Source organism: Chelonia mydas, chromosome 18 (genome assembly GCF_015237465.2).
Source record: "Chelonia mydas isolate rCheMyd1 chromosome 18, rCheMyd1.pri.v2, whole genome shotgun sequence".
Classification (NCBI taxonomy): domain Eukaryota; kingdom Metazoa; phylum Chordata; order Testudines; family Cheloniidae; genus Chelonia; species Chelonia mydas.
This window is the reverse complement of record NC_051258.2, coordinates 12,238,412-12,265,693: the sequence shown is the minus strand read 5'-3', so window position 1 is coordinate 12,265,693 and position 27,282 is coordinate 12,238,412. Positions and strand designations below refer to the sequence as shown.

General features: G+C 44.1%; 1 protein-coding gene across 4 annotated transcripts in view; it reads left to right on the top strand.

The window, feature by feature from the left end:
• The window catches only part of PEX14 (peroxisomal biogenesis factor 14), a 196,956-nt gene that overhangs the window by 14,607 nt on the left and 155,067 nt on the right, over positions 1–27,282 (top strand). For 2 of the 4 annotated variants that reach the window (XM_043531590.1, XM_037881462.2), the window contains exons 2-3: positions 1,863–1,910; positions 3,840–4,017. In XM_043531590.1, coding sequence (XP_043387525.1) covers positions 1,888–1,910; positions 3,840–4,017 — 201 coding nt within the window. In that variant the 5' untranslated portion in view covers positions 1,863–1,887. The remainder of the gene's footprint in view (positions 1–1,862; positions 1,911–3,839; positions 4,018–27,282) is intronic. The other 2 variants (XM_043531589.1, XM_027826787.3) reach the window with 1 other exon arrangement.

Here is a 27,282-nt window from a genome sequence, read left to right as displayed (position 1 = left end):
ATGCTTGTTCCTAACATGCAGGGCCTTATTTTTTAACATGGGAAACACCTGAGATGCTTAGTAGGTGTGATATGTTGTATAAGAGTGAATCAGACAGAATGGGGGAGAAGGTCTCTGAGGCCTGGTCTACACTACACGGTTAGGTTGACATAAGCTGCCTTGTGTCGATCTAGCTTTCGAAGTGTATTCAGTTAAATTACGCTCTCACCGACGTAAGTGTCTCTCTGCGCCGATTTAGTAACACCACCTCCCCGAGCAGCATAGAGTCACTGGTGATGTAATTGGGTCAACACAGTATCAGTGCACACAACTGTTCCTGGCTTTCAGGGGCCATCCCACAATGCCCCACCCTGATAATTCAGTCTATACAAGCGCACCTGATGAGGGCGCACACCGCTGACGCAAGGAGTCAAGTGTGCACACACAAGCGGTGTGGTGGCTGTATGCCAACGTAAGTTAGGTCGACATAACTTTGTAGTGTAGATATGGGCTGAGACTTTGTGGTGTTACTTGATGGTTTAAGCTGAGGGTCTTGCATGCACACAAAACTCCAGCTTGTGCTAGGGAAAGGGGCCTCTGTGCTCTAAACTTGCCTCTGTGTTTTGTGCTGGTGAAACATGGGTCCTTGATAAAGTTATTTCTGCTTTTGGACTGTGGAGGCAGTTAACAAGGTTAAAGTATGATCTGAGCCTGAAAGCTAGAATCTCCTGAGTTCTAAGTTCAGCTTGACCATTGCTTCAGGTCACATAGCAGTCAACTCTCTTCACCTCTCTGTGTTTCTGTTTCCACATCTGTAACACAAGAGTGACAATTCTAAGCTCACTGCGGAGTCATGAACTTGACTATATTTCTAAGGTGCTTGTTACCTTGGTATCTTGGTTAAGTGTAAAGCTCTTTGGAAATAGAAACTCCCATGCAAGTGTTAAATATCATTCATAAATTCAGCCCCATATTGATAAATGGGATGTGGAATAGACAGTGTTTGGTTTTTGGAACTTAATGATTAAATTTCCTAATATTTTTTCACTGTTTAAAAAAAAATCCATCTCCCTTTTCCTATGTGGCTAGTCAAAGTCACAAAGTTGCTGTGAGGTCTAATTAATTAACATGAATTTGGTTTGAAATCCTTGGATGAATGATGCTAAAGAAATGCAAAACATTGTTCTATTCCAGAGATGGGATATGCCAAACTTCAGACTAAATTCAGTCTTTCTACACAGGATAATAAAACACTGGACCAGAGAGATGTACCTTTGAATTCAATTTAATAACAATACTTTGGACTTCTATAGCAACTTCCCCCCCCCGCCCCCTCGTGGAACCCAAAGCACTTTGCAAACATTAAGCCCTGGGAGGTGGATGAAATGTTATCTTCAGTTTACACGTGGAAAAACTGAGGCTCACACAGAAAGGGGAAATGGCCTGCCCATGATCACACAGTGAGTCCAGTGGTGCAGCTAGGAATTTAGGCATACTGATTTCCAGTCTCAAGTTCTGTCCACTAGGTCACCTTGCTATTGAATTCTGAAGTGTAATTATCAGGTATGTTTCTTTCAAAATGGCATGACTGATCTGTCTGTCAGTGATTTCTTTGACTCATGGTAACTAATGACTCCTCAGAGGTGCTGAGCGCTTGCAGCTTCCATTGGATTAAATGGAAGTTGCAGGAGCTTAGCATCTCTGATGTCCAGGCCTTTTGGGTCACATGTGATCTTTGGTTCATGACAGAGCTGCCATTCATGTCAATGGTTGTGAGTGCCTGATCCTGGTCGGGTGCTGTGGGGCCTTAACATACAAGTATTTTTAGATGTGTCCATCAGGTGGCACTGTAACATCACTCTTCTTTTCCCTCTTCTTTGCAGACTGGCTCTTCTCCTGGAACTGAGAATGTCGTGTCTCGGGAGCCACTGGTGAGTTCATCGAGATGCAGAATATAATTTCCTTTCAAACTATTAAACTGAGTTTTACAAATTGTTCCTTTAGTTGAACCATTTTAGATGAGTACTTTCTCTCTTCTTAGGTGCACGTGTTGTGCTGAGAAAAAAAGTCTAAACCATCCCATGCTGCCCGGCTGGTGACCTCTGAATTATGGCCTTTGCCCATCACCTCCTGCTTTTTCAGGGGTTAGTTGTGGGTCAGTCAGTCCTCCTTGCTTATCTGAGCCTGGGCTGTCTTAAATGTGCATAGTGTGTGCTGTTGATCAGTGTGTATTAGTGAGGAGTCTGAACCCATTGAAGAAAAACCTCTGAGACATGATTTGAGCTTGGGTCCTGAAGGTTACTGTCCAATAAAACAAACCTCCCTGTTCAGAAACCTCATCCCAAGTTGACTGTATGCTCAAATAAGCCAGGAGTGAACTCAGAAGTTGCTGGCAGCAGGTATTGCATGTGATCCAATGTTTTGACTTGTACTGTTTTGGAAAGGGCTCTGGGATTTGTGTGTGTGATGATAACCATGAGAAACTTCATCTTCTTACAGTGCTGTGGGTTGGGAATTGAGCCACCATTTTTCTATCCTGGGTTGCAATAACTTCATATTACCATCTCCTGGTTTCTCGCCTTGGCCCTCTAGCCCAATCAAAACACTGCTAAAATAATTGTCCCCTCTGCTGCTCTAAACAACACATCACTCCTCTCTTTAAGTCTCTTCAGTAGCTTACCCTCGGTGCTGTTTTCAGTGGGAGTTCTGGGTGCATGAGGAATGTGGGACCAGGCTCTCTGTCTGTAACGGTAAGCCCCAACTGCTTTCTGTAAGGGCCCTGCATTGGTAACATTAAAACCTCTGGTGTCTTGGATTCTTTGGCTGGAGCATCCAGGAGTTGTTTTTTAAAGGAAGGAAGCATTTCTTTAGAGACGGTGAGTTAGAAAGTGGGGCTAAAGACACATCTTATAGAAGGGATGCTGCTCATGGACTGGTAAATTTGGAAATCTGAGCACACAAGCCTTGTAATGAACATTCCTCTTGCCTCATACCACTGTGAGCATGTCCTAATTGGTTGAAGCTCCCTGTGCCAAGATTTGCCCTCTCTGTTGTTTCTTGCTGATGTCCTGTTCTTTGAGAGTATATTTTTCCAGGAAGCCCAGAGCAGGCTGCAAATCCTCACAGCTGGCACTGGTCTAGAAGTCGCTCTCTCTCCAGGCCAACTCTAACATTATCTTCTATTTAATTAATATATTTTCTCCTCTTTATACAGAGCTATATAAGTGTTCAGAGGAAAGAAAACAGCTATATATGTTTCAGAGTAACAGCCGTGTTAGTCTGTATTCGCAAAAAGAAAAGGAGTACTTGTGGCACCTTAGAGACTAACCAATTTATTTGAGCATAAGCTTTCGTGAGCTACAGCTCACTTCATCGGATGCATACTGTGGAAAGTGTAGAAGATCTTTTTATACACACAAAGCATGAAAAAATACCTCCCCCCACCCCACTCTCCTGCTGGTAATAGCTATGTGTGTATAAAAAGATCTTCTACACTTTCCACAGTATGCATCCGATGAAGTGAGCTGTAGCTCACGAAAGCTTATGCTCAAATAAATTGGTTAGTCTCTAAGCTATATATGTGTGGGTGTGTATATAGATATAAAATATAAATAACAAAGAACCCCAAAATTAACTCTGATCACATAATGGTGAATCCTGCATTTGGGGTAATCAGAGCCCTGTTGAAAGGTGGAGCCTTTCTCCTTATTTTTTAATTAATTTTGTATATTAAACTCTCTGAGCCTCTGTCACATCTGCTTAGGAGTCATTATTGCTTAGCTGAGTATCTGTAGAAGCCTTATTAAATGAACAGTTCAGTTCTGTGAGCCAGATTACATACCCCACACTCTCTTCTGCAGCTCCTGCACCCCCATGAAAATGCCCGCTCCCCCCATGTATACAGTGGGGCTTGGGCCCAGCAACAGCCTTGTAGGCAGATGGCACCTGTCACAGGCTTGGACGTGCTCTGCACTACCTCAGTGGCTACACAGGGTCCATCCTGTAGTTCCCTTCTCCCAGGGACACTTCAACAAAAAAGTGAGTCTGGGATCATGCAACAAAACCCCCTTCTTGGGGCTTGGTTTAATGAGAAAGCAACCGTCTCTTTTCCCCAACTCTCAGCAGGACTTATTCAGTCTCTCCCAGCCTCGCCATCTGGGCAAACACAGTTCTTCTCCCCTGATATCTCCTTAGGTTGTTCAACACTAAACATAAACTCCAGCCTCCTCAGCTGTGTCCCAGTCCTCTTCCCACTAGAGGGGTAGGGGATTCCCACAACCCCTTTCTGGGTCACAGTCTCACTCAATTCCAGGCTGCTTTTCACAGTCCCTTTTCCGGAGCTCAGCTTCTGCTCTACCAGCCCTTCACTGATCCTGGGTGGGTCTTTCCAGCCACTGCTGACCCCTAGGCCATCCCACCTTACTGCTGAGCTCCCAGCTCTATTTGCTTTGCTCCACACAATTAATTACTACAATTACACTCCTTTCCAGAAGGCCCTCAAACTCTTTTTGAAACTTTTTTTAAACTGAATTAATTGTCCCACACTGGGGGTGTGCTGATAAGGCACAGGTGCACTAGTCCTAGCTCACCCTTACAGGCCAGTCATCCTGTGACAGCACAAGACTGTAAAATGTTCACATAAACAGCAGAACAAAATTTGGCTCTAATCCACAAGTGGGCTCTATGTTGGGCAGGGAGCCCTGCATCCGGGCTTAGCCCCACTCACTTCAGGGTTGGTATAAAGCAACAGAAGGGGGAGGCCTGTTTTCATAGACTCGTAGAAGAGAAAAGAATTGTCACCAAAATCTGCTGAGTACCTCCAAATCCCTTTGACTTCATTGGGGACTGCTCAGTAGGTCACAGGATGGGTTCTCGCTGAAATGGAGGGAGGAGAGTGCTTTCATGGATAGCTGTGGGGTAAGAAGGTAGAAGGCAGGCATCTTATGCCAGGTCAGCCAATGCCATGTTAGGGTCTAATCCTGCTTGCATTTTGCATGTGACTTGAATGGGGCTAGCCAAGCACCCACCCGTGCATGGTGCTAAATGGTGCGTGCTACCTGCTGAGCACCCTTCACCCCACTAGTTTCAGCAAGAGAGCAGGCTCAGGCTTGTTGATTTCAGTGGGAGCCGTTGGTGCTCAGTATCTTGCAGGAGGCATTCCTCATTCAGCAGGATCAGGCAAACAGGATATGCATGTTCTCTGTTGCATTATGGGCTTTTACAACACAGCTTGTCAGGGTTATTGGGGGTTTGCAAGGTGGAACCATACCAAATGATTTCATTCTGGTCTCCTTACAGCCATTGCATACTTCCAGTTTCAGCCACTTGTGACCTGAGTGCGATTGGAACAACTAAACTGGAGGCTGGGGGCTCCTTGTCCCATTATTAATCCCTTGAGCTGTCCAGTCCTCTTATGATAAACTGTCCACGTTTAAAAAATCCTCTCTAATGAGAGGTCGTTGTGGTAGAGCATTGATAGTGGGGAATGGACAGGGGGCGGGCGAAGCTGTAATTTTTGCAGCGGCGAGCGGACACTCATTTCCCTGCTGTCCGTCTTGGCCCATTAAAATTTGCCTTGTAGCTCTGTGGTGGGAAGCGTAACCTTGTGTTACAGAGTGTCAGCATCTCGCTCCGCTGCTGTTTACAGCTGCATTTGTCATCATTGGTGTGGGATCAACCTCTCCTTGAGTCCGGCTGATCGCTGTCATTGCTGGGTCCCTTTTTGCTGCCCCCGGCTTTTGTATGTGCAGCCATCTCCCATAATGCTCTGAGTACATGTGGAATTTGAATAGGTTTGTCTTTTTGTAGCCACTGAAAGCGAAGTCCTGGGATGTGTAAAAGACCTAATTACAGAGGACAAAACCCCGCTCTGGGTTAAAATATCAGAACTTTCCTTTCCTCTTTTTTGTTTCTTTTCTATCCTTCTCCTTTTTCTTTAGTCTTCTCTCTCTCATTCCTTTTTTCATTCTCCTTTCTCCTCTTTCTCTTTTAATCTATCTTCTTTTCTTGGTCTCTCGGCAGTCACATTGTGTAGCTTTTTAAATCTAACTTGCCATCCCAGAAGTGTTTCTCAATAGCTCTCCAGTGTGTTTGATGTCAGGATCTGGTTTCTGCCAAACCTACAGCAGCAGCATAAGTAGGGATTGTAAAGTTCACACACGCACACAGATATCCAGTCTCCTGACCTGAACCTAGGTTGGGAGAGAACCTGAAAAACCAGAGCCATTATTTTTTTGCTGTCTTTAAAAGCACTTAAGTGAGGTCCTTCCACAAGTTGCTTGAGTCTTCCTGACACTTGCTCCCCACCTGCTGTTTTGTGTCTGGAAGAAGCACTGTTTGTAAATGTAATCACTGAACCGGTTTCTAGTGAGGACTCTTGGCATGGAGAACAGGATATTTTTCCTCCCGTCCCTTAGCAGTTACACCTTTTCTTGTGTTTGCAGAATCACTTAGCTTTTCTCTTTCTCTTGTCACTGTGGTGTTTCCCCTTTTGTTTCATGTAGCAGGTGATGGGCTTAGGCATTGGAGCATGGGCATTGCTTAATGGGCCCAGGCAGAGTATATTGTAAAGAGGGTTATTATTGCTGTTGAATGTAGAGTGTAGAATTAGCTGATACCCGTTGAAGTTCTAAGCCGTTCATGCACCCCTTCTGGCTCATCATCCTTTCATCTTCTCCTTCCCCTTTAGTAGTTGCCATGATACTTATACAGCCCCTTCCATCCAAGGATCTCCAAGCACTTCATAGACCTTAGTTTGTTAATTCTCATAACATTCCTGTGAAGTGTATAAGTGGTATCTCCATTTTACAAAAGAGCAAACTGAGACACAGATTAAATGCCTTGCCCAAGGTCACACAGCAAGATGGTGGCAGAGTTAGGAATAGAATCCAGAATCCCAGTCCGCTGCTCCAATAACTAGACCACATCCTCATCTAGGTGCTTCACTGTGCACTTACGTATGTGTTCAGGAAAGCTTCTGGCTGCTTCATCTGCAGTGCTATTTTTGAGTTAACATGGGAAGGGAGTGCTTTAAAGTGATATTCATTGCTGTACTCCAAGCCTTTCCGAGTGTAGGCTGCAAAACAGTCTACTCTGGAACCATCTGAATTTCCTGGGGGAAATACATTTTGCTGCCTGTTAGAACATGGAGACAGTTTGGCTTCATTGTTTTTATAGGGTTGCCGCTTTAATTTTTCCTTTTTCTTTTTTTCACCGTTTTCATGTGAATTAAAATAAATTTGAGAGGGGGGAAGGAGAATTAAACAGTTGTATCCACAATATTTTCCAGGCTCTTAATCCTACAAGTTGATCTCACAGCTACAGTCAACAAGTTTGGTGTTTGTATCTGGGTTTGATTTCCTGGACCATCAGCGAGGTTCGGTTCAGTTCACAGCGGTAATGTTTATATTGGGATCCTGACACTACAGTTGACTTGAGAAAGGATGTTTAGAGGAACTTGTGTGAGCCAAGGCCTGGTTGTGCTTTCAGATCGGAGACCAGTGCTGGCACTGTATGTTTGCAGAGATGCCCATGTGGCAGGAGTGTATTGGATGATCCAGGATGTACTGTGGTTACCATAAAGGGTGGTCTGCACATGTGATGATGCTTGCAATGCAGGAATTGGAGAATGGGAAGTGAATCCTTTTCCTAGTGGGTTGTTGGTTTAATCCGGATCACCTTTGTGGTGATCAGAAGTTATTTGAGAGCTACCCTGGTGTCCTATGTGGAACGAGTCGGTGGTCTCAGTCCAGTTCCTAGGGGATAGATGCCTGTATCATGGTCATATTTCATTCCTGCAGTCTCCCTCTGTTATAGTAAATGTTTAGGTTTGCTGGGCGATTATGCTGTCTGTCACCTTGTTGGAAGTCTGAGCAGAGGTGCCAAAGGCTGAAGGGGTCATGGAGACTGACTTGACCTCTCGCCCTGAGAGGGGGCTCTCAAGGACATGGATGAGGTGTGTATGAGGAAGCTTGCCCTGCCGCTACCCATTCTGTAAATGCTTTGTGGGCAAACAGGACTTCAGTCTCCTGGGCTGTCTGGCACCTTTCCATGAGCCTTAAATATTCTTTCTAAAAGCATCTTGGGGCGCAGATGGATCTCGGTCATTTTGTGTGAGCACAGAGTATCTGGGAAGGACAGTTAGATTCCTGGGTGCTCCCAGTGCCAAAGGTTTTGTCAGAGCCATGTGAATGAGCAACAAAACCAGTAAAAAGCATAGTAAATATTTATGCTGGGTAAACCCTCTGGGAACAGAAACTGGAGCTAGGATGCTGGACTCGCCCCATGATTTATATCCTCTCTCAGTTGGCTGGATTTGAGTGTCTAGCATTCAGTGGCAGACAAAACAGTGTGTTTAGGCCCTTCCTGTTTCATCTTCCCATTCCCAGCTTTGCTCATTACCAGTAGCTCCTTCCTTTATGGATGAGGCTGAGGGAGAGTTTCAATTAGAGTTGTGTGAGAGAAGCTAAGGGCTTGAACCCAAAGTCTGAGCACCTTCAGCTCAAACTGAAGTCAGTGGAAGTTGTGGGTACTTGGGACCAAACAGGATCAGGCTATTCAGTCCTGGGCCCTTAATTACATGAACAAGCCCATTGAATTGAATGGGTAAGAGCTGCAGAATTGGGCTTAAAGCCCTGATGCTGCAAGGTCTTGACTGTCTTCAGTGAAGCCAATTATAGTTCAGAGCATTCAGCATCTCTCAGGATCAGGGCCCAAGCTTGTTGCTGTTTTTCTGAATGAATCATTAAGTGCATACAAAATCCAAGAAGTGATAATTAAAAGGTGATATAGAATAAAAGGTCTTCTACAGTGTTTTTCAAATGTGGCCATTGTGGCCGCATGCAGCCACCAGGGGATTTTTCTGCAGCCCTGAAAGCCTCCTGGGTTGACATGTGGGGTGGGAGGAACAAGCAGCGCCCAGCTGTTGCTCCTGGCTGCCGTGGTGTTTGCTGGCACCGCCAGCAAGGGATCAGTGCCCTCCACCACACAGCCTCCTGGGGGCTCTGGGCAGTGCCTCTGCGGACATGTGGGGCCAGTGTGTGTGTTGAGCGGGTTTCAGCCCTTGGGCTCTGGTTCTGGGCTTCAGCCCAGGTCAGCATGGCTTCGGCTTGGAAAAATTGTCAGAATGGCCACCAGTAGGGGTTAGTGGCCACACTCTGAGGCCACCAAAAAAATGGCCCTAAGAACTAGGGTTGTCGATTAATTGCAGTTAACTCATGCAATTAACTCAGAAAAATTAATTGCGATTAATCGCACTGTTAAACAATAGACTACCAATTGAAGTGTATTAAATATTTTTGGATTTTTTTTACATTTTCAAATATATTGATTTCAATTACAACACAGAATACAAAGTGTACAGTGCTCACTTTATATTATTATTTTTTATTACAAATGTTTGCCCTGTAAAAATGATAAAAGAAATATGATTTTTCAATTTCCCTCATACAAGTACTGTAGTGCAGTCTCTTTATCTGAAAGTGCAACTTACAAATGTAGATAATTTTTTTTGTTACATAACTGCACTCAAAAATAAAACAATGCAAAACTTTAGACCCTACAAGTCCACTCAGTCCTACTTCTTTTTCAGTCAATCAGTAAGACAAACAAGTTTGTTTACATTTATGGGAGATAATGCTGCCCACTTCTTGTTTACAATGTCACCAGAAAATGAGAACAGGCATTCTCATGGGACTTTTGTAGCAGGCATTACAAGGTGTTTATGTGCCAGGTATGCTAACCATTAGTATGCCCCTTCATGCTTCGGCCACCGTTCCAGAGGACATGCTTCTATCTGATGATGCGCATTAAAAAAATAATGCGTTAATTAAATTTGTGACTGAACTTCTTGGGGGAGAATTGTATGTCCCCCTGCTCTGTTTTACCCATATTCTGCCATATATTTCATGTTATAGTAGTCTTGGATGATGACTCCGCATATGTTCATTTTAAGAACACTTTCGCTGCAGATTTGATAAAACGCAAAGAAGGTACCAATGTGAGATTTCTAAAGATAGCTACAGCTCTTGACCCAAGATTTAGGAATCTGAAGTGCCTTCCAAAATCTGAGAGGAATGACGTGTGGAGCATGCTTTCAAAAGTGTTAAAAGAGCAATATTCCAATGCAGAAACTACAGAACCCGAACCACCAAAAAAGAAAATCAACCTTCTGGTGGTCGCCTCTGACTCAGATTATGAAAATGAACATGTGAATCTGCACTGCTTTGGATTGTTATCGAGCAGAACCCGTCATCAGCATGGACGCATGTCCTCTGGAATGGTGGATGAAGCATGAAGGGACATATGAATCTTTAGTGCATCTGGCACGTAAATATCTTGCGACATCAGCTACAACAGTGCCATGCGAAGGCCTGTTCTCACTTTCAGGTGACATTGTGAACAAGAAGCAGGCTGCATTATCTCCTGCAAATGTAAACAAACTTGTTTGTCTGAGCGATTGGCTGAACAAGAAATAGGACTGAGTGGACTTGTAGGGCTAAAGATTTACATTTTTCTATTTTTGAATGCAGTTATTTTTTGTACATAATTCTGCATTTGTAAGTTCAACTTTCATGATAAAGAGATAAATGGCATTGTTTAACAGTGCAATTAATCGTAATTAATTTTTTTAATCACTTGACAGTCCTATTAAGAACCCCTGATAGGAGCTTTTGAAAGTCTCTCCTCTGCCTGAAACTGGCCTTCAGAGTGAATGCAAGGAATGGATTTCCATTGGAAAGCTTCTTGCTTTGACTAACTAAAACTCCATCTCACTCAGGACACATGCACAGTTAGGGTCTTCGGACTTTTTCAAGTTTCAGAATCGTAGTCTGTGTTTCGGGATTAGCAATAGTGTGCAGCCTTCTTGGAAGGAATTCTCAGCTTTTGAAAGCTGCATGGAGACGAAGTATTCTGGAGAGGACCTTGTGCCCTCATTCTCTCTCCCCCTCACACCTTTTATAGTTTACAGTTAAAAACAAGATTTATGCTTATTTGCTACACAAATTTTCTTTCTGCCACAACGTGTTTGTTTGAACAGTCCAGAGTGGCAGCCTGCATTGAGTGATTCTCTACAAGTAAATCTATCCAGAGGGGATTCCCAGACAGCCAGAGTCAGCAGGCAACTAACTTATAGCCCCCAGCGAAACATTAGTCAAGATAATTTACCACTGTCAGCCAGAGAAAGACACTATCAGCTTCGTGACCTCATGTACAGGCAGTAACCCTAATGGTGCGATAATGCTTCAGTTTGTTTGGGGAGTTCCTGGGTATATTGCTGTGGATTTCCAATGCTGGAGGATGATTCCATCAGGTCTTAGAGGGCAATAGCAGTGCAGGTTTCAGGCCAGGAAGGGGGAGTTCGATGTGTGTTGCTACATTATGCAGTATCCTTTGGTTTGCTGCAGAGAGAATGCTTTAATTTATCAATCAATTTTCTGTTGTGTTTGACCTTTGGATGAGGGGTTTTTTTTTAATTTGGCCTGGTTTTGTCTCTTATTGCTGAGTGTTCATTTACTTTTTTTTTTTTTTTTTTTTTGTGGTTCATGCAAAATGTACTCTCTTAATTTGTCGATTCCTTTTACTGTGTTTTTAGACAAATATACATACGCAACATGCAGGCACAAATGTACTTACAGAGCATAGTTAAAGAACTCTGTCAAGTCACTTTAGGCCCCAGATCTGCAATCAATAGGAAGGTTTTCTTGAAATTATTTTAAAACTCAATTACAATAGAATCTCAGAGTTACGAACACCAGAGTTACAAACTGACTGGTCAGCCACACACCTCATTTGGAACCGGAAGTACACAATCAGGCATCAGAGACAAAAAAATAAATAAATAAAAAAGCAAATACAGTACAGCACTGTGTTAAGTGTAAACTGCTAAAAAAAATCCATAAAGAGAACATTAAAAAAAAAGATTCGACAAGGAAACTGTTTCTGTGCTTGTCCATTTAAATTAAGATGGTTAAAAGCAGCATTTTTCTTCTGCATAGTAACGTTTCAAAGCTGTATTAAGTCAATGTTCAGTTGTAAACTTTTGAAAGAACAACCTTAAGGTTTCATTCAGAGTTACGAACATTTGAGTTACGAACAACCTCTATTCCCAAGGTATTCATAACTCAGTTTCTACTGTAAGTATTTTTGTGTGAATGTCACTCATCTTCCTCCTCTTGCTGTGTTTATAACCCAAACATTGCAGCGTTGTGCTAGTGCATCAGACATGGAAATTTGCTGCCACTTTAACATTTGCAGTAGTATTGAAGGGCCTACACAGGTTGGGGTCCCATCATGATAGGTGCTGTACAGACATATAACAAAAAGAAAAGGAGGACTTGTGGCACCTTAGAGACTAACAAATTTATTTGAGCATAAGCTTTCGTGAGCTACAGCTCACTTCACTGCAGCTCATGAAAGCTTATGCTCAAATAAATTTGTTAGTCTCTAAGGTGCCACAAGTCCTCCTTTTCTTTTTGTGGATACAGACTAACACGGCTGCTACTCTGAAACCAGACATATAACAATGACAGTCCCTGCCCCAGAGAGTTTACAATCCAAAAGACCATTCAAAACAGGGGGATAAGACAAACAAGCAGGCTGAGGGGTGAGGGTGGGGGAGACAGTAACAAATTATAGGATGTGCAAAATGCTTAGTCATTCAGTAGCAGTGGTCATAACTCATCACCTGCCTAGTTGTCATCAGCTTGCACTTTTCTGTAGGCATTTTGGCAGAGTTGAGTTTTGAGGAGGGAAATTGACTAAGCTTTTTCTTCTTCAGGCAAACAGCATTAATGGTCAAAAGTTGATTAGACTTTTAAAATTATTTTAAAATAATTTTTATACTCAAAGGTGTTCAAACACAGGTGAGGAAATTAATTTTTAAATTGTCAGGCCAGAAATGTCAAAACGTAGGTGTTGAATGTAAGGCATCTAAATAAGTGGTTTGATGTTCAGCAGTGGTGAGCCCCCATAGCTCCTACTAACGGCAGTGGGTGCTCCGGTTGCTCAGCTGCTCTGATAATCAGCCCACTTTTTGAGTGCGTGCTAGGCACCCAAATTCAAAGTTTTTGGCAATCATTTTCAATCCGACAGTGTTCCTTTAATCATGATGAATTTCACTATGCTTGTACGATGCTTTTGAGGTGTAAAGTTCTCTATACCTGCTAAGCATTCTTACCGTTGGAGTGTTGAGCTGCCAGCTGGTGAGTCTGTGTTGCTTGGCAGCCCCACTCCCTGCCTGCCCAGCAAGAGTGGGAGCCTTTTGTAACATGCATCCTGTCTGTTGAAAAGGGCATCTATTAATTCTGCACAGGTGACGGCGCGCGGCAATGTGGCGCCCGCACTGCATACACTTGGGTAATGACGGGTTGTGGGATCAAGGTGGGATAATGGTATCTTTCCAAGCATGAGTGTGGAGAATGTGCTGTGTGCAGAATGGCTTATAGAGGGCAGCATCCACTCATGATTCCTCTTGCATAGAGGAAGAGACACCAGCCTCAAAACTTCACCGCATCTGCTGCTTTTCCAGCCTCTTGAAAGAACTCTATGCAGGAGCCTTGCTCTTCAGGGAGTCATTTGCTTCCAGATTATTTAATTCCCACCCTGAAACCTTTCCCTTGAGAATCTTAACTCTCCCCCTGTCTCTAGTGCTCCTGGGCAGTTGGACTCTGCTGCTGTGCTCAGACACATGTTGCCTTTATCAATTTTTAACTTAATCAGAGAGGGCTAATATGATGACTGGTGGGTAAAATAAGACAAGAAACTATGAGAAAAATTCAACTCCCAAACTACACCTACCTGCAAATATTTCACACTTTCCTTGATTTTGTCTCCCCTCTCGCTTTTACTCAGGGGAAGATGAATCCTTCCATGTCCCTGAAAGGGCTTAGTTCAGTGTCTAATGGACAAGTGTCCACCTCGCCATAACTATTATCATGGTTGACTCCCTTGTTGACCATCAAGGATTGAATGAGTTGCAGAGATGTGAACTCTCGTCCAGTAATAACAAATGGCAATTTCCACCTGAAGATTTCAAAGTGCTTTACAAAGCCATTGAAACTCACAACAGCTCCCCTGGCAGGTGGGTTAGTAGCGCTATCCCTCTGTTGAAGGTGGGGTCACTGAAGCACAGAGAGATGGAATGACTTGCCCAAGGATCACCAAGCACTTAACAAGATAAATATACAGGAATCATGCCACCAATGTAATGCAGCCATATCTTACATAAATTAAGTTGTCATGGCATAAGAGGGAAGATCCTTTCATGGATTGAGAACTGGTTAAAAGACAAGGAACAAAGGGTAGGAATAAATGGTAAATTTTCAGAATGGAGAGGGGTAACTAGTGATGTTCCCCAAGGGTCAGTCCTAGGACCAATCCTATTCAACTTATTCATAAATGAGCTGGAGAAAGGGGTAAACAATGAGGTGGCAGAGTTTGCAGATGATACTAAACTGCTCAAGATAGTTAAGACCAAAGCAGACTGTGAAGAACTTCAAAAAGATCTCACAAAACTAAGTGATTGGGCAACAAAATGGCAAATGAAATGTAATGTGGATAAATGTAGAATAATGCACATTGGAAAAAATAACCCCAACTATACATACAATATGATGGGGGCTAATTTAGCTACAGCTAATCAGGAGAAAGATCTTGGAGTCATCGTGGATAGTTCTCTGAAGGTGTCCACGCAGTGTGCAGCAGCAGTCAAAAAAGCAAATGGGATGTTAGGAATCATTAAAAAAGGGATAGAGAATAAGACGGAGAATATCTTATTGCCTTATATAAATCCATGATATGCCCACATCTTGAATACTGTGTACAGATGTGGTCCCCTAATCTCAAAAAAGATATACTAGCATTAGAAAAGGTTCAGAAAAGGGCAACTAAAATGATTAGGGGTTTGGAACGGGTCCCATATGAGGAGAGGTTAAAGAGTCTAGGACTTTTCAACTTGGAAAAGAGGAGACTAAGGGGGGATATGATAGAGGTATATAAAATCATGAGTGGTGTGGAGAAAGTGAATAAGGAAAAGTTATTTACTTGTTCCCATAATATAAGAACTAGGGGCCACCAAATGAAATTAATGGGTAGTAGGTTTAAAACAAATAAAAGGAAGTTCTTCTTCACTCAGTGCACAGTCAATCTGTGGAACTCCTTGCCTGAGGAGGTTGTGAAGGCTAGGACTATAACAGGGTTTAAAAGAGAACTGGATAAATTCATGGAGGTTAAGTCCATTAATGGCTATTAGCCAGGATGGGTACGGAATGGTGTCCCTAGCCTCTGTTTGTCAGAGGGTGGAGACGGATGGCAGGAGAGAGATCACTTGATCATTACCTGTTAGGTTCACTCCCTTTGGGGCACCTGGCATTGGCTACAGTCAGTAGACAGCATACTGGGCTGGATGGACCTTTGGTCTGACTCAGTATGGCCATTCTTATGTTCTTCCGTTCTCTGAGATGGAGGGCAGCAGCCAAGTTAATAGAATTTAAAAGGTTAGAGTTGGGAAAAACCTGAGATCAGGGGTTCCTTAATGTTTCCTTAATGTGGGCCCTCTCCCGCTCTCAGAACATTTCTGTGACAGCTGCAGCGATTGCTTACCTTGGGAATTCTCAAACATCTTCATGGATGGATGCTTCTCTCCTCCCATTCACAACTGCATAGACCATCTCCCTCCTATTCACAATTCTATAACATGCACAGCAGTGGCAGCTATAGAATCATAGGACTGGAAGGGACCTTGAGAGGTCTTCTAGTCCAGTCCCTTGCACTAAAGGCAGGACTAAGCATTGCCTAGACCATCCCTGACAGTCCCTATGGCAGTTGCTCACATGAAAAAGTAATGAATGGTAGGAGATACTGATATATATTTAGCTTTTATTAAAAATTATTACAAAATGGGAACAAGGAAAAGAAGCACCATTGTATGATCTGCTGAGACCATCACTAGGCCACAGTGAGAGGCACTGTATTCAATTAGCTATTTTATCTCTCCTTGGCCAGTGCATTTACTAGTGCTTTGTAGAGTCTTGTTTTAAGTGGCTCCCACTTAAATGCCACAGTAATCATAATTCCACAGCCTAGTACATCTTGCTGTCAGGAAGTTTTCCTTTTATTCAGCCTAAATTTCCTTAGTTCCATTCCGTCACTCCTGTTTATTCCCCCATGCCACCATAAATGAGCCCTTTCCTTCTTTAGCATCTGTACCCTTCAGATGTTTGCAGACGGTTATCATGTTGTTTCTGCCTCTTTCCCCCTTCCCCCCATCCTGGTCTCTTAGCCAGGTTCTACATATTTAGCTCATTTAATCTTTCCTCATAAGTCAAGGCTGTAATTGACAGCCCTGACAGGGAGAGCCGCATTGGTTACACACATTGCCAACAGGATATAAATACTTTCTATGCAATGATTGAGAATTATAGTCAAGATTGTGATGAGCCCTTCCCAGGCCCTATTTTTGGTAATGCCTTTCACAACACCAGGTTGCCTCGACCCCATACAACAATGGCTCAGTCTCTCACGTTGCTGGTAAGGGTCACCAAGCACTAGGTCCATCTCCATCACTGGTCAGTTGTGACATCGAAGGTTTAAACCATCTGGGGATCCAAATCAAGCCTGAATTTTCATGAAAGTGTTGCCCCAGTCAGGAGCAGGAGCAGGGGTTGCCATACAGACACAAAGACAGAGATTCCAGCATTTGAACCTTGTGTGTCCAATGTTCAGCTGGTATGTTTGTCTACTGCAAGTACCAGGGCTTTGGAGCTGTGCTCTGGCTCCGCTCCAGCTCCGGGCAAAAACCTGCAGCTCCACTGCTCCAGAGCTGCTCAGCGGGCTCCACTCCAAAGCCCTGGCGAGTACGTTGCTGTGCAGAAGCTCCCAGCACTGGCAGGGCACTGCCATGCTGAGGCTTACAGAATTGACAAACGCACCCGGCATGGCCAAGAGAAAGCGCACAATGCAGCATTCCTGGCTGCCACTGCTGTGAAGAGGTGTAAGGGTCCTGCTGATACAAGCGGGAGCTAGGGGAAGGGCTGTTATCCATAACCTCTGAGGTGTTGGAATGGATAAAGGGGTAACCCTGTGCTGCGCACTACTGTGTAGGTACGCACAACTCTGTTTTCAGCTGAGCAGATTTTGTTGTAGGTTGCCTTAGGTGACTTGTCTTCTCATATTTGCTGTACTTTCTGCGAGGAGATGGGTGTAGCAGGCACTAGTGTTGGGGAGCTGGGAAGTGGACGGTCTGGTTTTTAATACTGTGTTCTGTAAAGCTTCATACGATGCAGATTCCCCACTGGGGCTAGTTCACAAACATTATATGTATTATTGCAAAGCATGCAACATAAGGAGGGCATTTTATGAAAGGGAATATCAGAGGAAACATTATAGCAGGGACCTTTATAGCCCTTCCATTATTATGGTTTAAATCTTGACGTGGCCTTTATTTGCAATGATACTGGGACAGTAAAGAAGTGCATTTCTCCCCCCACCCAACCCCCAATCTCTCTTTCCCCATCCTCTTTTCATTCTTTTCTTCCACATCCTGTTCTGAATCTGTGGTGCAGAGATACAAATCATTAAACATGCAAGCAGTCAGAGAGCCAGGTTTCGGTTTGTGTGGAATCGGCCCCCTTTGACTCAGAAGTTAGAAACCAGATGACTCACTGTTATGCATGTTTGTTGTTTTACTAACTGTCATTTTGCAAAATACTGTTAAAGCTTCAAACCACGATTAGTGGAGTTTGAGGTAGTGTGTGTGTTCATGGTTCTTTTGGAAGATTTTAAAAGTGATTGTAACTGAGCTTTCTCTAAAGAGCTGAAAATTGCATGTATTGGCAATATAAAAATATGTAGGGATCCATTTTGTCCTGCTACCTGAAAAATATTGTCTGGATCAATTACTTGAAAAGCCCCCAGGTGCTAAACATCTGGTGGGGGTTGTAGGGCCCCTGTTTTGTGTTTTTTAATATATGCCCAAAGGAACAGGTTTCTCAAAAGGAAAGCAGACAGATGTTTTTCATTTGTAGAATTTTAAGGAATAAATGCCATTCCTGCTTTTCTTTCTTATTTCTAACAAAATTCTAGTATTTCCTTTCTAGGAAGCCAGCAAACTTGAGGGTAGGTCCATGGCAGAATTCCATAGCAATATGGAAAACCAGAAAAGATATCTAGAAATCTCTTATTTTCTAGTGATTCATTACTATTTGTACAGCAGCTCGTATATTGTAAATTCAATATGAATTGTTATTGTTTTTATCCGCAGTACTTTCTAATTGTAAAAAATAGAAATGCATTTTTATTTGTTAAATTCTGCATGCATTATTCTGAACTTTAACTCGGTGTAAATCTAGAGCCACTCTATCGAATCAGTGGGCTCAGGTTTGTGAGCTCAGAATTGGGCCCTTTGTGTGAAAACGGCACATTTCTGATGTAATCCACTTGTGGTTATGGATTTCCCCATAGTTTTCAGGCCCCCACCCTTTACAACCACTGTGTGCACTGCTCATGTTGTGATCTGTTGCAGCTCCTGTCACAACACAAAGAACTGTGACGTAGCCCTAGGGGCACTTACCAGCCTGTCACAGTGTATTAGAAAGTGACAAATTAGTGGCTAACTTTAAAGAAATAGTTTGTGGTTGGTGTCTCCTTTTAGATTGAGATGGAGCATCTCTCGGTTTAATGGCAAAACAGCCCTTAGAAACCGAAAAAAGGGGCTGCTGCTAATATCAGGAAGTTTGGATGCATAGACCCCTATCAGAGGGAAAGTTGTGCTCATCTGATTGTTCTGATCAGAAGAAGAATTTCTCTTGCTTGTTTTGTTTTTTGTTTTGTTTTGTTTTGTTTTTGAGAAAAGGGAATTTTAATCCTTCTGAAATTTAACAAATTGATAGCTCCAGAAACAGAAACATTCTGCTTGTAGGACAGATGCTGCATGAGAGTGGCATTGCAAGCTTCCCCCCACTTCGGTATGGAAGGGACCCCATAGGGGTGATAGGGGAGTTCAGTCTCCATAGCCCATTCGATGCTTGGCTTCTCTTCTGAGGCTGCAAAGAAGCATGCCAATTCTTCCATTTAGCTGACTATTGTATATACTTTAAAAGGGAAGGTTTTAATGTAGTTGGCTGCTATATAGACTGTTAAAGGGAAGTTATTTATTTTAGCTGGCTTTGGTATGGATTGTTACAAGGGCGTTCTTTTAGCTGCCGTTGTTATATTGACTGGTAAATGCAATGGACTGTGTTGCTAGTAGCTGTCATGTTGCCTGTTACGGAAAAGATCTGTATTTAAGCAGTAGCACTGCACTGGGATCTCCCAGGCAGGATATTAATGCTAATTCATCTGCTCACCCCCTGCTGTGAGTGTTATTTGTTTAAATCTGTAGAATCCCACAGCGCGTTTATATCCTCACTAGAGTGAGCTCCGCTCCCTGTAATTATTTAACATTATATGCTGATATAAATTGTAACAGTTAAAGAATGGTAATGAGTAGCAAAAAAACCCACAAACTTAACCTTAGAAATGGCAGAGTCAGCTCTTAAAACAGCAGCCAGCAACTTTCTCTCTCTCTTTTCCCAAGTCCATAGGTACAATATTGTGCATACATTATGTGTGCGTGTGTGTTCATGCTTGTGCTGGCAACTGTGCCAGGCAAGCTGTAATTATGCAGAATATACTGGGTAGCTTAGTCACACATGCATAATTACATATGGTGCCAAAGTACAGTGAGTCGCACTCTCAGCAGTTCAGCGTCTTGATTAGCAGTTTGATAGGTGATTTGAGTTGAGGCTACCATATTGGTATAGGAAATGGTGCCCCCTGGATTCATCCCTGCGGCTATCCACAGGGAATGTGTGTCCAGAGGTTAAGCTAAGAAACCATTGGGTGTCAGTATTGTTCCATTTAAATGCAGCTGGCAGAGAGTTTGTGGGGCAATAAAAACTGGACTTTCAAAGCAGCAGTTTTGTCTGTAAACAACTAAGGTACAATTTATATATTCATATCTATACCTATTTCCTTTGTATGTAGAGGCAGGTGGATATATCTAGCAGAACCATTATATTCTGCTGATCTGAATTCCTTGCCTTTTCGTTTGGATATTGTAGCCTGCTTGCCCTAAACTCTCGTGTGTTATGGCCATGCGCTGTTAAACAGATGCTGCGTTCTGCTCCAGAAGTAGCTGCGCTTCAGCAGTGGATAACATGACCCCTGTGTATAATTTTTATATCCGTTTAAAACTTGAGGTTTTTAGAAATAAAACTTCTTATGATGTGCAGAATTACCCATGGAAACAACAAACAGTAACATTCAGTTTATATTTGTGAAAAGCTTTGGCCCTGCTTGGGTTGGAAGGCGCTATAGAAATGTAAGTAGCTCTTCTATCCATGCACAGGGCATATCCACATGTGCTACTTATATCTAGCCAAAATCAGGTCTGTATTACAATAGAGAAATATCTAAACTGGATAAGGAAGCTTTCATCTACTTAAAAAAAATAAAATAAAAAGACCTGTGTAGGAATTAGAGGAAACCCTATCAAAAGCAAAGAAAATTCATTTTAAAAAGATTCCTTCATTCCCTCCCTTCCTCCTCTGATTTCAGGTAGGGAGTAAAAGCTGCCACAAGAGGAGCCGAATTTGTACTTGATTTGCAGAGTAGCGTGATGGTCGGTCGAGCTGCGTTGGCAGCATGGACCTGTGCCAGACTTCACCACAATTCATACTGTGTCAGTTTAATAAATGCACTACTTAAATTATGAAATTACAAAAGAAAAAAGAGAATGCACTTATTCAGACTCTTAATACATTAAAAATAAGGCATTAAAACACTGACTTTTTTTTCCCTTCCAGAATCAATAATGAACAGGAAGGGTTGTAGACATTAACAGTCATGGACATTCAAACTCTTATACATAAATTATCTTAGAAAAATGCACATAAGACTTGAATAATGTAAATACATTAATGCATTTAATAATTTAAACATTAAAGCGCATGCAGGAATTCGCAGCAGAGGCTGTTCTGAGATAAGGAACGGTCCTGGAAGTTGTGTGTCCCAAGATCGATGGCTGGTTTCCCCTTGAGAAAACTCTCTGGGGAAGTCGCGCTGTGCAGCTAGATGACCGCCTGTCCTGAGAAATCCCAGGATGTTCGCCATCTCATCTGCTCCTTCCTCTCCCCTACTCAAATCCCACTGACTTGAAAAATCCAACCTGTATCCTGAATTCTGCTCTCTCTCCATGGCAAATAATTTGCAATTTGTCTGAAAATCAGGTGCAACAACTTTGAAGAAAAGAGAGAGTTGTGTCTAAAAACAAAACACCAACAACGGTTAAAGAAGCTGCTGCAGCCAGGGAGTTGAGAGGAAGTTTCAAGGCTCTCCATTCCAATGGCATTGTGCGGGACAGGAGACAGGGCCTATGTTTGCGATGATGGGGAGAAGAGCTGGGTGGAGGACATCTGGAATCCGATCTCCTGTTCTCCTGGGAGATAGGCCCAAGTTGAGAGCCAGCCTTAAGTACAAGTAATGAAATGGGGATCCTGCTCTTCTGGGGCTCCGCATGGACCCATAATTCACTGGCCAGCCCAACTTCCATTCTTTGGCAGATGTACCAGGGAAGACCACTCTGCCCAGTCATGCCCTCCTGCAGGTCATAAGGCTGCCCCGTCTCCAGCATACTGACTGTGTGCATGCTTCTCTTTGTTCTTGCTTTTGCCCTCCCGTTTGGACTGAAGCATCCTCATCACTGTAGCAGCATCTGACTAGCACAGCAAGGTTCTCATGCCAGGCATTTTCCTTAGGACTCAGTTGTGTCATTTCTCTGGGTGTAATTAAGTTTGAAAGGTGTTGCATCAGCCCCTCACTGCAACTCCCCTTGGTTCAGATCCTAGTTCTCCTTGCCTTCTCTACAGGGGAGCATGCAAGCAGTTGCTTTGGAGGCCATTTGCACCCTGCGGTACTCCTCACAGAGTGGTATGAGATATCCCCCTTAGCTTAGATACCGAGGTGATGGGTACTAATAAAAAAAAAATTGCTTAGTCTGATCCTAAAGGGAGACAAGATGTTCGTTAATTAAAGGAGCCTGGCACAGGGCAGCTGTAATTATAGGTGCGAGAAATCTGAATCTGAAGTAGGCTGTGCAGATGGGGAAGTGTAAGGAGGCACCCAGAACTGCGGACTGTGGGCAAGAATGCTGCAAAACCAGATTCTGGAACTCACGCTTTGGCAGAATTTCTTATTGAATTCCTCTTTATTCATTTCTTTTAACAGAGAGCTGAACCTGTATGTGTGTGTATGTGCGCGCCTGTGCGCTTGCGTACAGTGCAGGTTGCACCCTGTGACTGGAAGGGTGATATTATTAAGGCCAAAGAGATTGGGAGGCAAATCCTGTTGGAAAGACAGACTCTGCCCAGAAAAAGAGTTGGGAGCTAACGATCCCCCATTACTCCTCTGGTTGTACTGTTGGTGATTCCTTTGGGTGTTTGTCCTATTTATCATCTCTGCACCCTTATATCTACATCACTGCACGGAAGGATCTTTGTGGGACGCCCTGAGGCCCCCAGAACCAGCTGGGAGGTGGCTCCTAAACTCTTGTGTATAGGTCTGGGTGTGGAAGATCCAAACAGATGCTCTGTGTATTATGCCTTTTCTCCTCTTGTTGAAAACTCCAGTCTACATAGAGCATTTTCCCCTCCAGGGACCAGCTCTGCAGCCCTCTCCTGAGGTGGATCTGCTCATCCAGTTGCTTCACTCCATGCAGATTTCTAGGTGGGTCCCACACTGGGGACTAGAGGGGCTGTCTGTGCAGGGAGTCAGCATTGGTCTAGTGCAGTGGTATGCAAACTATGGCCCAGGGGCCACAACCGGCCCTCCAGACATTTTAATCTGGCCCTCAAGCTCCTGCCAGGAAGCGGGGTCTGGGGCTTGCCCTGCTCTGGCACTCCAGCCAGGGAGCGGGGTCAGGGTCTTGCCCCACTCCACACAGCTCCCGGAAGCAGGGGTATGTCCCCTCTCCGTCTCCTACGTGTAGGGGCAGCCAGAGGGCTCCACGCATTGCCCCCGCAGCTCCTATTGGCCAGGAACTGCAGCCAATTGAAGCTGCAGGGGCGGTGGCTGTGCACAGTGCAGCGCGCAAAGCTGCCTGGCCGCACCTCCGCGTAGGAGCTGGAGCTGGGACATGCCGCTCTTTCTGGGAGCTGCTTGAGGTAAGCACCACCTGCCTGCCCCCCCCCCCCCCCCGAACCCCTCCCATGCCCCAACCCCCTGCCGAGCCCTGATCCCCCTCCCACCCTTTGAACCCCTCGGTCCCAGCCTGGAGCACCCTCCTGTATCCCCAGCCCCTCATCCCCAGCCCCACTCCATAACCTGCACCCCCAGCTGGAGCCCTCCTGCCCTCCAGCCCCCAATTTTGTGAGCATTAATGGCCTGCCATACAAGTTCCATACCCAGATGTGGCCCTCGGGCCAAAAAGTTTGCCCACCCTTCGTCTAGTGGTGAGAGTGGGAGACAGGGATTCAGGAGGCCTGAATTCTAATTCCAGCTATGTCCCTGACTTGCTTGGATGAGTCACTGTCTGTGCTTGTGTCCCCCTCTCTGAAAAAGGGGGACAATAGTGCTTTTATGTTAAAGGGACTCTTTGGCGGAAGATGCTCAAAGCAAAGGGTGCTTCAAATTACAGTAGATGTTAAGTACTATCGGGACTACTGAGGAAAGACTGGGTGGGGAGCTACGCTGGATGAAGTCTTCAGGGAGGAGGAGGGATTGGGGATCTCCCAAGGCTTGCACGGTTTACTGGTCACGTTTGGCTGGATTTAAGAGGCAGAAGCATTTATAGCAAATCCTAATGCTGTGTCAAAGCCTGCTTTCCGCTTTGCTGGCTTTGTCTCCATGGGGGTATCACATGCTTTATCCCATTTCACAGCCTGGACCCTTTGTCCCCTGCTTAGGGGATTACATGGGGCAGAGATGTAAGAAGGGAGGGAATCCCGCCACTACCCCACCCCTTTATCTATCTATCTGGCTATGTATCTATCTGTGTATCTCTGTCTGTCTGCTTTCCTTGGAGCCAAGCTTCCTGCCTTCCAAAACCTTGCCCTGAAATGCTGATTCAGAAGCAGGCAGCATCTTTCGGGCTCTTGGCAGAATAAATGGCTCTTGCTTGCTCTCCTGGCACTGGGATTTCATCCCTGATTTACGGTGCTCAGGCTTATCAATGTCCCTTGCCTGAGCTGGGCGCAGTGGTGATGGTATGAAGGTCGTTCTGTGTATGGCTTGTCTGCTTCAGGAGAAGTGGTGGGAGGGTGGATGTCTAGAGCAGCGTCTCCTGCTGGGAGTGGGAGGAATAGGAGGAGAGGATAGCTCAGCATTCCTTCCTCTCAGCGTCTTGCAATGGGATGAAGGTTTTGACAGCCTAATTCAGCATTTAGGGAAGGATAGAGCTGTGCAGAAAGTTTTCCCACTCCTTACAGCCCAGTTGTGACAAACTGACAGATAATTAACAAATCAAGGCTTCCTATTAGTGTTGTCCCTGATGCTTTGAAATGGCTCCTTCATTGCACATGTCCTTTGGCAGAAGCCTGCACATTATGGCTATTGAGTGAGGCATTTAGATCAGCTTCCAGGGGCTGGGGCTTACCAAGATATCAAAATGTCTGAATGCTTCTGAGCACAGTCAATGTTAACTGTCAAGAAGAAGGTACAAGGGACAATGCTGGGAAGAAGTTGTTGCCTTACTGATTAGAGTAGACATTAGAAACCCCTCCAGTAATGCAAGGTGTTGCTAAGGAGTATCTCTTGCTTTCACAGAGGATGGCATGAGTTGAAAGCACAGTTAAGAGGGCAGAGTTTTGTTGGTCTGGGATTGGGTATGGTTATAAAGTCTACATGCCAAGAACCAGCTTGGATCAGTAGATCCTTATTCATTAGATCCAGAATCACGTCTGGCTGTGCTCTGACACTGTTCGCAATTTGCTGTGTGGCCTTTCCCCTTCCTTTGCCTTAGAACTGCTGAAACATAGGCTAGGTCTACCCTTGAAGCTGGGGTTGTGATGCCCAGCTTGAGTAGGCAGGGTTTTACTCAGGGTGGCTAGCCCATGCTTCCGTGGGTATACTACTGTTTTTAGTGCACTAGTTGAATGAAAGCTGGCAGGAGTATGCCTACTTGAACTAAGCATCACACCCCAGCTCCAGGTGTAGACATAGCCTATGGAAGTGGGTCCCCCAAAAAACCTTTATCTCTCTGTGTAACCTAGAATGGTCACTCTTCTCATTCTCCTCCAGATAAGTTTAAATCTCCAAATATACCAAGATGTAGGTACACACAGCCAGTGATTCCTGAGCCTGACACATGTTGGAGCAGTGAGAAAGACCTAATTGCATCAAACCCATTCTTAAGTTCATGTATGTGGAGCCCATCAAGCTGAAAGCATCCAGACAGCATCTGCTGTTATCAAATCACTCGTGAGTCCAGCTAATTAAAATAGAGCTTCATTTTTCTGAACCATTGTTTGGCAGGAATTTGAAACAGGTCTAACCCAATTTCTGCGTGTTTATGAGCCTTTATTATATCAAAGGTACTTTTCTGTAAATGTACAGGGCAGCGTTAAATGAATTGATCCGCACTGTATCACTGTAAATGCACTATGGAGTTGCTAATGATTTCTCTTTCAGCTTTCTGGTTTCCAGACATGTTCCAGAAAGCTTGTTTTCTTCTCTCCCCCATCATCCTCTTTCTCCCACTTATATTTCTCCCTTCCACACCCCCTCCAGGCTAGTGGGTGGTGGTGGTGGTTGTTGTTAATAATAATAATAATATTTATTAAAACATTTACACATTTGTGGCAATATGCAAACATAGAATAATAAAAGTTAACTTTATACTTTAAACTGGTATAGGAGGTCTCTGTATCTACTGAGGTTCTTACACAGTGCCCATCTGATGGTACAAGAGAAAGTCTGAATGTTGGTGTGTTCAATCTGTTTGGAATGGTGGTGGGGTGGTTTTTTTTTAATTTAAACTTTTTAGATTTTCAGAGTACAAACCAGTATCATATTCCTCCTCATAAACTGATACACAAGGGATAAAAATACACAAGAATGTGCTCTCTGAAGGCTGGCTCTGCTTCTAGACATCCAAAAGTGAATTAATTAATACTCTGCAGAAAGAGAATACCACACATAGGGATGTTCAGTCTAGTATATATCAATCTGTGTAACTGCTGAGTAGAACAGTAAGAGGAGGAAATAACTGTTTCCAGATATTTACAACTAAATGTGTTCATATCACATTCTGAAGTCTGGGGGCTTAACTCAGAGTATTGTGGTGAAATTAAGAAATGGAAATTTAGGGTTAGTGTCAAGAAAACTTCCTGACTGTGTAATGCAGTGGTGGTCAACCTGCGGCCCGTCAGGGTAATCTGCTGGCGGGCCGCGAGATAGTTTGTTTACATTTGCACAGCCGCCCACAGCTCCCATTGGCCACTGTTTGCCGTTCCCAACCAATGGGAGCTGGAGGAAGCGGCGGCCAGCACGTCCCTGCGGCCTGTGCTGCTTCCCACAGCTCCCATTGGCTGGGAACGACGAACTGCAGCCACTGGGAGCTGCGGGTGGCCGTGCAAATGTAAACAAACTGTCTCACGGCCTGCCAGCGGATTACCCTGACAGGCGGTGTGTGGCCTGCAGGTTGCCCACCACTAGTGTAATGTATTAGGTCAGGGGTTCTCAGACTTTTGTACTGGTGACCCGTTTCACACAGCAAGCCTCTGAGTGCAACCCGCCTTATACATTAAAAACACTTTTTAATATATTTAACACCATTATAAATTCTGGAGGCAAAACGGGGTGTGGGGTGGAGGCTGACAGCTCGTGACCCCCCATGTAATAACCTCATGACCCCCTGAGGGGTCTTGATCCCCAGTTTGAGAACCCCTGTATTAGGCTATGGCATAGTCTCCTTAGGAGGATGGTGGAGGCGTGATGTTGTTAAAAGTAGACTAGACAAAGCATTAAAAATAAACTGTAGGGAGCAATCCCCCACTATCAGGGGGTGGAGTGGATGGTCTGTTAGGTCTTTTCCTTCTCTAGTTTCTGTGATTTTGTGGGGTTCTGTTGATGGATGCACTTCAGGAAAGGCTGTTGCGTTTGAGAGAACTTATCCATCCTGGAATGACTTCCATGGATGATCATCACTTACATTTCAGTGCATTGTATTTTGCATTTAATGCAATGTGCCCCAGGTGTATAGTCAAGACTGTGTAAAGCTCAAGGGCAGCATTCATGAATTGATACTGGAAACAACCATAACATTTTAAT